At 44.4% G+C, this 12,549-nt stretch overlaps 1 protein-coding gene across 1 annotated transcript in view; it reads left to right on the top strand.

The window, feature by feature from the left end:
* The window catches only part of LOC126210745 (kinesin-like protein KIF12), a gene marked incomplete at its 3' end in the record, with an annotated part of 623,286 nt that extends 612,322 nt beyond the window's left edge, over nucleotides 1-10,964 (top strand). Inside the window, exons 16-17 of the mRNA XM_049940000.1 lie at nucleotides 4,834-4,916; nucleotides 10,874-10,964. Coding sequence (XP_049795957.1) covers nucleotides 4,834-4,916; nucleotides 10,874-10,964 — 174 coding nt within the window. The remainder of the gene's footprint in view (nucleotides 1-4,833; nucleotides 4,917-10,873) is intronic.
* Nucleotides 10,965-12,549: the final 1,585 nt, after the last annotated feature.

Below are 12,549 nucleotides of genomic sequence, written 5' to 3'. Positions count from 1 at the left end.
TTAAAACCAAAATTCCTTAAAACCAGTATCGTTTGAATACCAAATATCTACAAGGACTTGAATAAATACAGCTATAGTGGATTAACGAGCTTTAATTCAGCTATATGTTCATCAGTTTTATTCATTTTAACTTCAATATTTTACTGCTTGAAAGTTCCGTAAGTTATGTATATATGTAAGTATTTCACCTGTTGTTGCCCTTGTTTAAAATTATCTGCAGAATGCAACAGAGCTGTGCATTGCCTTTTTTAAGGTAACGAGAACGGGTGTGTCTATGCAGACAGTGCACAGCCGTCGCTACAAGCTCAGTTTTGCTTGTAGGGGTCCATTATGAACGACAACAAAACCCGCTTTGATAGCCTTGGGCGAAGAAAGTGGGCAATGGCACAGCAGAAGAACCTGGATCACTGGCAGCAGGTTCACTTCATCGAAAAGTGCTGGATTTCACTGACACCTGATAATCCTTATAGAAGAGTGTGGAGGTGGTACGATACCGATACATGGTCAGGCATGCAGCCCTACAGGTTCAGCAGGGAAGTGGGTCAGCCATGTTCTGGACTGATACCATGTAAGGCAGCTCTCACCAGTCGTGGATAATTTAAGGGCTCTTAAGTAATGAGAGTAGGATTTTCCTACGTATTGTCCAGTCCTAACGTCAACGTTTCACTGATGGGTTCATATTTCAAGATGATAATACGCGAGCTCATCACGTCCACATTGTGAACACCTATCTCTAAGAAAGAGGCAGAAACAAATGAATGGAGTGGCCTGCGGTACCTGCTGTCACAACCCAACAGATCACGCTTGGGATCAGCTGAACACGCAGCGGGTCATTGCAGGAACACAACTCGTTTACCTGATAATCTCAGCAGAGATGCCACCATTGAATGGGACAGGCCTGTGCAGCAACGCCTCGACCACCTTGTGGACGACATTCCAAGCAGATCCCAGCAGCTTACAATGTTTGGTGTGGAGCAACACGATATTGAATGGTACCCAGCATCAGATTTTGGTTTCATGCACTTTCTAACAGACACCTTTATTCTGATTATTATCTCATTTCTATTTCACAGTACAGTACTTTTTTCTAGGTTCATGAGGCTTCTCCTTTCATTCTCCACTTCTCTTGAATCAAAGGCCACACAGCTCGCAGGCATGCAAGTGCTACAAACTGCTCTTGGGCAGTGTATTTTCCTTATTAAATCCCAGTTTATTTTCCATCCAGCATTGTCTAGTGTCAGGTAACGGGCAGGTTGTGACGCCCTGAAGATATTCTAAGTTCAGAGTAGGCGTGGCCACGCTGGGGCCTCTCGGCGAGCCGCAGCTCATCGGCGGCCACGTGGTACCGAACGTTAGCTGGGGTCCAGGCTGACAGCGTGGCTGGGAATTCCATGGTGACGTTGTGTCGATGAAGGAGACATGCCAGGAGTGCCAAAGATGGCAGAATTTGTGAAACCATAATGGCAGACATTTCGCAGTTTGTTTAGAAATTAATAATAGCCAGAGGAATCATGAGACCTTAAAAAGAAACATGTACGCTACCATTATTTGCACAACGATCGTGATGGTGTAATCAGATTTTCAATATTTTTATTAGTTTAAAGTTTAGTATCTGTAAATTATAGAAGTAACACCCAGCAACGAATTTCCAAAATCTAAACGGTTCGTCCGATTGCGTCGATCTATGTATCTTTAGAAAGTTATTAATGTAAACCTAAACTGGTATAAATTACAGGCATGTAACTTGAATAGTACATGAGTTATTGGAAGTCAAAGTGGCTGATTACTATCGATCGCGTCAGACCATAAGCACTCCACAGTTACACGAAAAAACGGTAGCAGCATGCTTATAGATAGATTTATACACCTGCGTCTTTGTTTATATCCGATATATACTATTCATGAAGAAATTGGTCAAATATTTACTGTGCTTTAGAAAGCACATGACATTAGGCTACTGGCATACTTTTCCTTGCTATTCCTTTGATATATGTTTATTTAATTTGTTTATGTGTTTAATAACGTATGTTAGAGCATGTTTATGGTCCAACCATAGAAATATTTATTTAATTTCAAGTTATTTAAATGTAAATCCAGCATTTCGAATGTGTTTCATTATGTTTGTGAATGTGCGTTGGCTTAAAGACATGGTGAGAGCGCTCTAGCCAATCACAGCGCTCGTGAATGGGGAGACTGGATGTAAGTAGGAGAAGAGTACGGGAGGTGAAACGGAAGAGTCTGGGACAGGACGGCGCGAGGGACACACGATTGCGAAAAAATGGCTCTGAGCACTATGGGACTTAACATCTATGGTCATCAGTCCCCTAGAACTTAGAACTACTTAAACCTAACTAACCTAAGGACAGCACACAACACCCAGCCATCACGAGGCAGAGAAAATCCCTGACCCCGCTGGGAATCGAACCCGGGAACCCGGGCGTGGGAAGCGAGAACGCTACCGCACGACCACGAGATGCGGGCCACGATTGCGAAAGAGACTTGGAGAGTGTGGAGCGCTTTGCGCGTAGTCGCGAGAGATAGAAATACTTGGGAGTGCAGACTTGTGAGATTTCCGAGGTTTCTACAGTGAAGACGTAATATGCGTTTAGAAGTGAATATCTCGCGAGCTATGTTGTCGTTCATAACTAATTACGTGCAGTAGGAAATTATTGTTTCCCTGTTATTCAATTTATATGTTATTTAATTGCTGGACCATCGACACCAATAAGTGTTTTGCAGAAATATACCACATTCTCAAAAGTACTTCTACTATCGTACTCATCATTTAAAGTCGTTAAGATAGTACCTGAAGATTTCATTTATTTCAACGATTTATTTATAAATTTCTACGTTACATTCGCGATTTCCGAGTGATAGGAACCTTCGACCATTCGATTCATGTGTATATTCATATTGTATACTGTAGACTCAACAGTATTTGGCTAGTAATGCGGCAACTACGTATCCTAGCCCCTAGACAACGAAGCCAGCCAAAACTTTTAATATTTCAACTTTGAGTCTGAGGGTACGTAGTTAAGGGCCACCACCTCATTTCATTATTATTATTAATGGAAAGCCCGCCCTAGTCACTTGATATGACCACTTTCTATTTGTAACACCAACAGCCCCTATATCATACATTACATGATGTGCTTTATTGAAATAGATATATGCAGGATCCATTCATATGTGGCACAATCAAGCACCAGAATCACACTGATAGGTATACTATACCAGCCGCGCTTTGGCCACGCGACAGTCACTCAGCATATGGCACCGTTGGTTGACACCACAACCACCCTATTACACAGGGCAAGCCACGCATTCGTCATATAGTGGTCCCCCTATACGTGTCACATTTAGGTTGGATCCACTTTCACACTGACTGTTAAACGCAGAACTCACACATTGGCCATACAACAGTTATCCTATATGTGGCACAGTTGATGACACTACAATCACTGTGATGGTTACATCGCACAGGCCACAGTTTAGTCCCACAACCATTACCCTATACATGGCACAAATGGAGAGCGCCACAATTACACTGACTGCTTCACTGCACAACTGTATCGTGCGCAGGTTACGCAGTGGTCACCATTTATGTGGAACAGTTGGTGGGCACCACAGTTACACTCACTGTTGCACCACACAGACCACGCAACAGACACTCTGGATGTGGCACATTTAGCTGCTCATCAAAATCACTTTGACTGTTGCACCATGTAGATAACACATTGGCCACACAATGGGCAACCTACATGTGGCACAGTCACGTAAGCATTGACTGTTACAACACGCAGCCCAAACATTGGCCACATAGTGATCAATCCATATGTGGCATGTTTTAGTGGGCACACAATCACACTGACTGTTACACTTCACAGGCCACACGTTTGCAACACAATGGTCACCCTAAGTATGGCATAGTTAGGAGAGAACTACAATCACACTGACTATTACACCACGCTGGCCACTCATTGGTCATATGACAGTCTCCATTTCTTTTCTTGTGGGACATGAAAGCCCATCATGCTATGCTTGTGGTGCCCATCTAACTTTGCTGCATATATGGGGCTCAAATGGCTCTGAGCACTATGGGACTTAACTTCTAAGGTCATCAGTCCCCTAGAACTTAGAACTACTTAAACCTAACTAACCTAAGGACATCATACACATCCATGCCCGGATTCGAACCCGCGACCGTAGCGGTCGCGCGGCTCCAGACCGTAGCGCCTAGAACCGCTCGGCCACCCCGGCCGGCGGCTGCATATATGTTCACACCGTACGGCCCAACCTAAGAAATGCGCAGAAGGTGAATACTTATCTAGACTTTATATTAGCAGATGGTGAGACAGCCATACAGTGAACTCGATGGTTCATGAAGACCACCACAAAATTCAAACTGTTAACAGTTGCACTTGGTGGAAGTGCCTCTTCCTGCAGGAAGGGCCAGGGTGGAGAGGGCAGCGACAGAAGACGAGAGTGGAATCTCGACTGCCTCGGTTACTGCTTTTCCAGTAAAACGGAACCTGATTTAGAATATCATTTTGCCTTTTCCTCCTCGTGCTTCATGTTACCCACATAGATTCATCACTAAAAGGACTCTGGTCTTGTGAGAGCTTTGATAATAGCCTCGCCATTGATGATCTAGACTGTAGATAAAGGAACTGATGACCATAAATTTTAATTCCTCAACAGCCAACAGTCATCGTATTCATCATCATTATCACTTACATCATTTCATCTTGATAAAGGTGCAAACCTGGTTCAGCTTCCTCTGTTTGAGTTATTGTCGATGCAGCTAACAATTTTCCCGGATATTTGTTTCAGAACAACCGAAGATCGGCGAAGCCACCACACAGATTACCAGATTCCATACAGAAAGAACTTGAGCGAAGAAGAATTGGCACCAGGTATGTAAGTTGGTTAGTGATTTTCCTGTTCTAATGCCATTCAGTATGATGTGGGATGTGTTGACTGTTTTTCAAATTAGATAAAGCTTACACTGCATTCGCAAATAATAACAATTAGTCTGAAGCTACAGGCTATGTATGGTGAATATGGACTCTACTGGAAACTTTCAGGGGTAGTTCATGAAAGACTGGTGATTTACAATTGATGTATCAAACAACTGAAGTCTCTGTGGATATGACAGATGGCTTTCGATATTAAAAATGAAACATTCAAATGCATAGCTACGAGTAGTAGGCCTAACATAGAAATGGAAAACTTAAATTTACAAAATCAATTACTCGAATAATGCAGGTAAAATACATACACATCTGCTGCAGTATCGTTCCATGCCAGTAGTATCACTGACCACTCTGCGAATGGCTCTCCGCCTCAGTTCGTCCTGTAGATAATACACAAAGACCATTTCATCAAACTGGCTGTCACAGCATTCATCTCCCACTCTCTCAGCATCAAGAGTCATCCACTCCCACACATACGGTTATCAGCTATGTCGGCAGATTGCAACGCCGCTGGTTTCCATGTGGCTGTGCAGTGCAGCTCTACTTTCGTATCAATGGCTTTATTTTTTTCCTAAGTTGACGTTTGTTATGATTTTCTGCTAATTTATGGATGCAAGTGTTTTAAAAGAAGAAATTTTCCTGCTTGAAGCTGTTTTTCATTGGAAATAATGATTTTATTTTACTTCACTTGCAATTATCCCCCTTGGGCATTATCAAGCAATAATACACAAAAATTATAATTTAAGTTGAAAAATGCGCTTATTTTGTTTTCAGCCTTAAATATGAAATCGCTCTACTAAGTAGTGATGGAAGAATTCATAAATACAGTGGTGTCCAAAATTAAAGCAAGAAAAGGAAATTTTGCAGGGTTGCGCTTATTTTACCACAAAACAGTGTAAACAGGTTATAGTAATGTAAGGAAAACAGAACACGAATGACTGCAACGTGCATAACGATAGACAAAAACATTCTTCGTTTTTTTCAACTTAACGGATTTGCACACACATTCCGACAACTGGTTAATGTGCTCAGTATGGAATGTGTACACCTCTGGCAACGGTACAGGCCTAACAACAACGGAGAATGTTGTGAAAGAAGTCATCTTTGTCACGTTGGAGGCGGTAACGCCCATTCTTCTTGCGGAGCTGCTCGCAGTCTTAGAGAATGGTTGGTGGATGCAGACGCGATGCAAGCCGTCTCCTTAGTGCTTTATGGGATTCAAACCGGGAGAGCGAGCAGGTTACGCCATGTGAAGAAAAGATCAACCACCCGTGTTCTATGAGGTCTGGCATTATCGTCCCTCAGTACGACGTCTGGGCCCACAGCACCTCGCAACAACCGCAGATGATGTCCCAAGATCTCGTCACGATACCCGACTCCAGTTTAACTTTGCTAATTTCATGAAGTTCGAGTGGTAGACACACCATTAGGGGTCCTCCTCGATCCTGGTCTCTTTCCATAATGTTTGGGTCCCGAAATCGTGTTCCACGTTCCCTCCAGATACGAATCCATCGAGAATCACTCTCCAGACTAAATCAGGACTCATTTGTGAAAATAACATTGGCCCACTGTTCGACTGTCCAGGTGGCATGTTGATGACTCTACCCTGTACGTTCCCTTCTGTGAAGACGCGTCAGAGGTAGATATACAGCAAGTCTCCGATAATAAAGGCCACTCTGCCGAAGCCCTCTGCACACCGTTTGCCTCGATATAACACGTCCAGTGCATGTTGCAAGCTCACGTGCCAGTTGCCGTGCAACACTAAGACGGTAGAGTCGAGCTCTTTCAGCCAAATAACTAGCCTCTCTTCCGAAGTCAAGCCGAGCGGTCTTGGGCGCTGCAGTCATGGACTGTGCGGCTGATGCCGGCGGAGGTTCCAGTCCTCCCTCGGGCATGGATGTGTGTATTTGTCCTTAGGATAATTTATGTTAAGTACTGTGTAAGCTTAGGGACTGATGACCTTAGCAGTTAAGTCCCATAAGATTTCACACACATTTGAACTTTTTTTCCCGAAGTCACACGTGGTCGGCCCTGCCCTAGTCTTCGGTATACCGTTTCGGTCTCTAAAAACCGCCGCCACATCCGAGAAACAACAGAACAATCCACATTAAGCCATCGGCCCAAATTTTCGACTGCCCTGCTTCCTTTTTTTCTATGGCCCTACGCCGCAGAGAGTCTGGTAGGCGCCTTCTCTGTGCCATACTGCACTGTCTGTGACTGTGTACACAGCGATTGTGGATGTGGGGCTACCCCGCAAACACTACCTTGTTTCACGGGTGCCCTGACGTCATCGTTGGCGTGGTTGCCCGTTGATAAGAATGACATCTTCCGTGCAGAACACGATCGTACGAACATCTGCTTGACATTTTGATTATACAGTGAATTAGACAGAGGTAGGGGAAATAGCGGTTTGTTGCTTTAATTTTGGACGTCATTGTATACTACATGCTTACAGCACGTCACTATCTACACAGCATAGTGTAAACGACTTATTATTGGGCCCCTACCAAGAAGAAAGGAGTAGGCATGCGCACAAAACTCATAAATGTTAAATTCCATATACGCTTTTCTTTGTATACTGGTACGGCAGAAAATCTCCTATACTCTATCTGATAAAAAGAATACGAACACCTACTAGTAGATATTAATACGGAGAGCCCTGGCAGTAGTGACAATGTATGGGAAAATAAGCAGAAGATATGAATTGAAGTTTGTGTTGGGGAGGGCACTCAACTTAGGTAGTTCGTGCAGCAATGTTGACGATTGTCCTGTGCTGGTGTAATGGTTAGCCTTTCTGCCTAGCAAACAAGAAGACCCGGGTGTAATCAATAGTTGGAAAACAAAACAGTTAAAACTGGACAGATCCGTGAGCCAAGGCTGTCCATTGTCAATAGCTCTATTCGCTATAGCGCTGGACCCACTGCTGCGGAAACTCACAAATGACATCAGAGGATTCTCCGTAGGAGCAAAGCAATAGCATGTATAGCCTACGCTGACGACCTAGGCATCTTTATTGAAGATCAGTAAGATATTGGGAGAGTAGAAGCCATTATGAACACATTTCAAAAAGCGTCAGGCGCCCAAACCAACCCCAGAAAAACAGTGCTACTGCCGTTAGGGAATCAACGACTCAAACCAGACAGGCAGTCGTACAAAATAGCAGAGAACCATAAAGTTCTTGGAATATTTATACAGTCTTGTCCACTTAGAATGGCCGCATACAACTGGAGAGACGTGCTACACACCATAAGAGGTCTTTCCAGACAGCACGCAAACCGGAAACTAACAATCCACCAGAAAATAGACCTGATAAACAAGACGATCCTGACGAAAGCATGGTACCTGGCGCAAATCTTAAGCAACCCGACCGAAATTGCGCGACCACTTACGAGCGCAGTGTTGTGACGTTGAAATATATTCAAAGTGGCGCAAGCAACGTGCTCGCTGCCAACGAAAGAAGGGGGACTAGGTCTAGTTGATATAAAGACCAAATGTGCAACCCTTCTACTAAAACGAACGCTCGCCATCCAGGACAAAAACCCTGACAGCGTCACAGCCAAGATAATTGGAGGATACAAGCCCGCATCAGAAGAAGCGCCGGTCGACACGAGGCACATTCCCTTCAGAATGCGACACGTCAGGCTGCACTACGCCAACAAAAGTTACGTTCTGGACACCGTGGCGAACCCCAGCCACAGAACAGCCAAGAGAATATACTGGGCCCTCAGGGGGAAGCCGGCAAAAAACAAAATTGAACACAAACTCCCGCAATACAATTGGAAACAAATATGGGGAAACGTCTCGGAAAACGTGTTGTCTAAACATGCGAAGGAGACATGGTAGAAAATAGTTAACAGAACGGTACCAACCAACCAAAGACTGGCGGAGGTAAAACTCGTCGCAAGTGACAAGTGCGACGTATGTGCCATAACCGACACACTCGAGCACCGATTCACCTGCGGGAATGCCACCAACATATGGAAAGCAGATGGTGGCCCGCATCAACGGAACGGCGCCGGGAAGCATCACAGTGGAAGAAATTACCGCCCCAGACTGCAACTCATTTCCACGACCCAAGCGACTGGCGACTCTCTGGATCCTCGCCATGACGGCACACGCCATCGTAGTGAGGAGGCAGACCGACCAGCTGGCCTTCCTGGTGGACCTCTGGGAGGAGAACAAGACGGCCCAGCAGCACAGGCGCTACCGCAAGAACTTCAGACAGCTGCAGATTCCACTGCAGACAGCGATCACCAGAGTGCTCCCCAGCGTGTGACCCTCAGCACCGCCACCAGCCGCCTCACCACAAGAAGAACGTGTGCAGTGATAGTGAATAAGTGCAACAGAAAAGGTAAAGTGCTTTCTCTCCTCGCCTCAAATAGTGAAGTATAGTAGTATAAAGTGTTTCTTATTAGTGAAATCAGTGATACAAAGTGCTTCTCACCAAACATCTGTCATGCTCGCGGCCAAAACAGTGTTTTTTCCGTTATTTTAATGTATTGTCTAGGATACAAGCTTTACTTAGTGGAAAGTGCCAACTACTCATAATTTTTTCTTAAATGATTTCCTTTACTATGCGCCCTATAAAATTTATATTGTTTACTCACACTTTCCTCTCTGCTTCTCTTATATAATATGACATAAATTTCTCTCTTCCTCAATTGATGTATAATCTGTAGTATATGTAAAAAAGTTTCTTCCACTTCTGCTCCATCTATCATGTTGATGTTTCCCTCATACTGACCCACCTAAGAGTGCAAACTAGAGGAAGAGGTCAAACCAGAATGCACAGTGTGCCTGTGGCATCGCACGTGCATGACACACAGAAACATGAACTCAAAATCAATGTGTCGATGCTACATATAAATTATTATGCCTGTCCTGCAATGTTTTACCCAAAAAAAAGATGACAAATGGCCATGTAAAAGGGCTCAAGGAATAACAGTAAGAGCAAAACGAAAAAGAAAAGAATATACAAACGAAAACCTATAAAATGACAGTAATGCTAACAAACACTAGGAATATAATAAGTTATTAGAATAAATTTTTTTAATGTATCGTTGTTAATATATTTAAATAAATATATATGGTTACCAAAAAAAGTTCAAATCCCGGCTGAGCCCTTCTATTTTACATTAATGACTTTATTAAACACAGTAGGTACATAAAAAAAGGTTCGAGTCCCGGTCACAGCACAAATTTTAATTCATTTCTTCTGTTTAGGTCATTATCGTAGATAATCGTGCTGGCAGTGCATTATCGTAGACAATGAAGAGACTTAAATGTCTCAGGGAAACATTTAACTATAAGATCTATAATACAGATGTGTCCACAATTTCCACATTTTGTCTTTACGACGACTTGAAGTCTATTAAGGACACTTTCAGCGATGTGTCTGAATGTCTGTGGAGGAGGAATGGCAGGGCCGTTCTTCCTCAACAGCCGAAACCGGAGAAGGCAGCGATGATGGACGCTGGCTGTGGCTGGGCTCTGGGTTCAGGACGGGGGGGGGGGGGGGGGGGCGGGGGGGGGGAGGGGGGAAGAGTCCGGCAGGACAACTCATTACTGGAATTTTATTGTCCACGAAACATTGCCTCTCAGTTGCTGCTTCATCACAGGGGCATTGTTATGCTGAATCAAATAATCATTGTCTGCGAACTGTTCCTCTACTTTACACAGTACAAAATACCGTAAATGTGTTCATATCCTTCCGCATTTAGTGTTTTCTTAAGCACAATGCGAGGACCGCACTCAGCCTACGAAAAACACCCCATTATCGTCTTTCAAGTCACTTACAGTGGCTGTAAACCCATCGACGACAAAATAATACGGAAACGAGTGCAAGTGAACTGTGTGACGTTGGGAGGATTGTTAACTGACGGAGCTCATTCCTGCAGCAGTATGACGAACATCGCGGACTCGTTCCGAGAGCGCAGCCACCGGCGGCACAACTCGTGGGAGGAGTCTGGCGGCGGCGGCGGCGGCGGCGGCGGCGCTGGCAGCGCCGTGGCCAGCCCGGGGACGCCGGAGGAGCGGCCGGTGGTCACCACGTCACGCACCAGCGCTCTCAGGTGAGGCACTAAGCGGTCCTGCACGGCTCGAGTGGCAGTCCGGCGCTAATCGTAGCGCTATTATGGGGAGTCCTGCTTGCTAGGCCGACAATATGCGAAGGACAGTCGCCAAGTTTAATTATTGTGTTGAAAAAAATCAAGGTGTGACTGTGGTAACTGGTAATGATTTTATTCCTTCTCTATGTGTTCACCCTTCATGGGGCACGTTTTCCCCAACCATGGATGTCCTGGCGGAGATCTTGCTTGTAGAAGTCTGCATTCCACCTCAAAAACCACCACAAGTTCATTCAGGAAATGCCCGCAGCCCAATGGTTTCTTAATCCGACGAAAGAGGAAGAACTAATACGGTGTCACGTCAGGAAAGTAAGGGACCGGGAAGGTGGGATGGGAAACGAAATTCGATAGCCAAAGAAGCAATATGTGTGACAATGCTGAGCAGAATGATCTGGGATGTTGTCCGGAGCAAAAACACCACCTAGGGCAGTTTCCTACAAAGCGCCGTCTTGGCAGTGTCTATAACGTCGTCGGGAGATTTTTGTAGTATGCTCCTGTAATTGTCACTGAAGAGCATAAACTGTAAGCACTCACACCACCGTAGTCCTTTAAACACTCAGAACCACTTTGCCTGACAATGATATGGTCTTCATCTTCTTTGGCGTTGGTGATTCCACGTTTCTACTGATTTCTTTGCTTCTGTCTCGGGATCGTTGTGATGACCCCAGCACTCGTCCACGTTGATTACATGGCTAAAGATGTCATCTGGATTGGCCTGACACAGCTGCAACATTTCCATTCCTCCGGCCAGTCGGCGCTATTTTTGAATGAATGTGAGCCGTTGCGAAACTCAGCCGAAGGCGAACTTTCTCATGCTCAAAATGTAGTGCAAGATGTTGAAAATAGTTTCGTTGTTGATTTTCACTTTTCCACTATCGCTTCAATTATGACACGTGTGCACGAGGGCCTCCACTTCCGTTGAGATTCCCGGTTTTTCACAAAGAGATAGTCTTCACTTCATCCTTTGTCACTCACATTTATTTGACCACTCTAGAAACGTCTGCGCCACCTAACGACTGTATTATAAGTAGGACCCTGATTCTAATTACCTAAAAACAGCGAAATATGCGAATATTTATGATCTAAATCTTATATAAATTTCACTTTAAAAAATAAAACATGACTTCATTTAAAAACATTCTTGTTGATTCTTTATGTACCATTGTTCTACATCTACATCTATACTCCGCGAGCCACCTTACGGTGTGTGGCGGAGGGTACTTATTGTACCACTATCTGATCCCCCCTTCCCTGTTCCATTCACGAATTGTGCGTGGGAAGAACGACTGCTTGTAAGTCTCCGTATTTGCTCTAATTTCTCGGATCTTTTCGTTGTGATCATTACGCGAGATATATGTGGGCGGTAGTAATATGTTGCCCATCTCTTCCCGGAATGTGCTCTCTCGTAATTTCGATAATAAACCTCTCCGTATTGCGTAACGCCTTTC

Source organism: Schistocerca nitens, chromosome 1 (assembly GCF_023898315.1).
Source record: "Schistocerca nitens isolate TAMUIC-IGC-003100 chromosome 1, iqSchNite1.1, whole genome shotgun sequence".
Classification (NCBI taxonomy): Eukaryota; Metazoa; Arthropoda; class Insecta; order Orthoptera; family Acrididae; genus Schistocerca; species Schistocerca nitens.
This window is presented reverse-complemented; position numbering and strand designations above follow the sequence as displayed.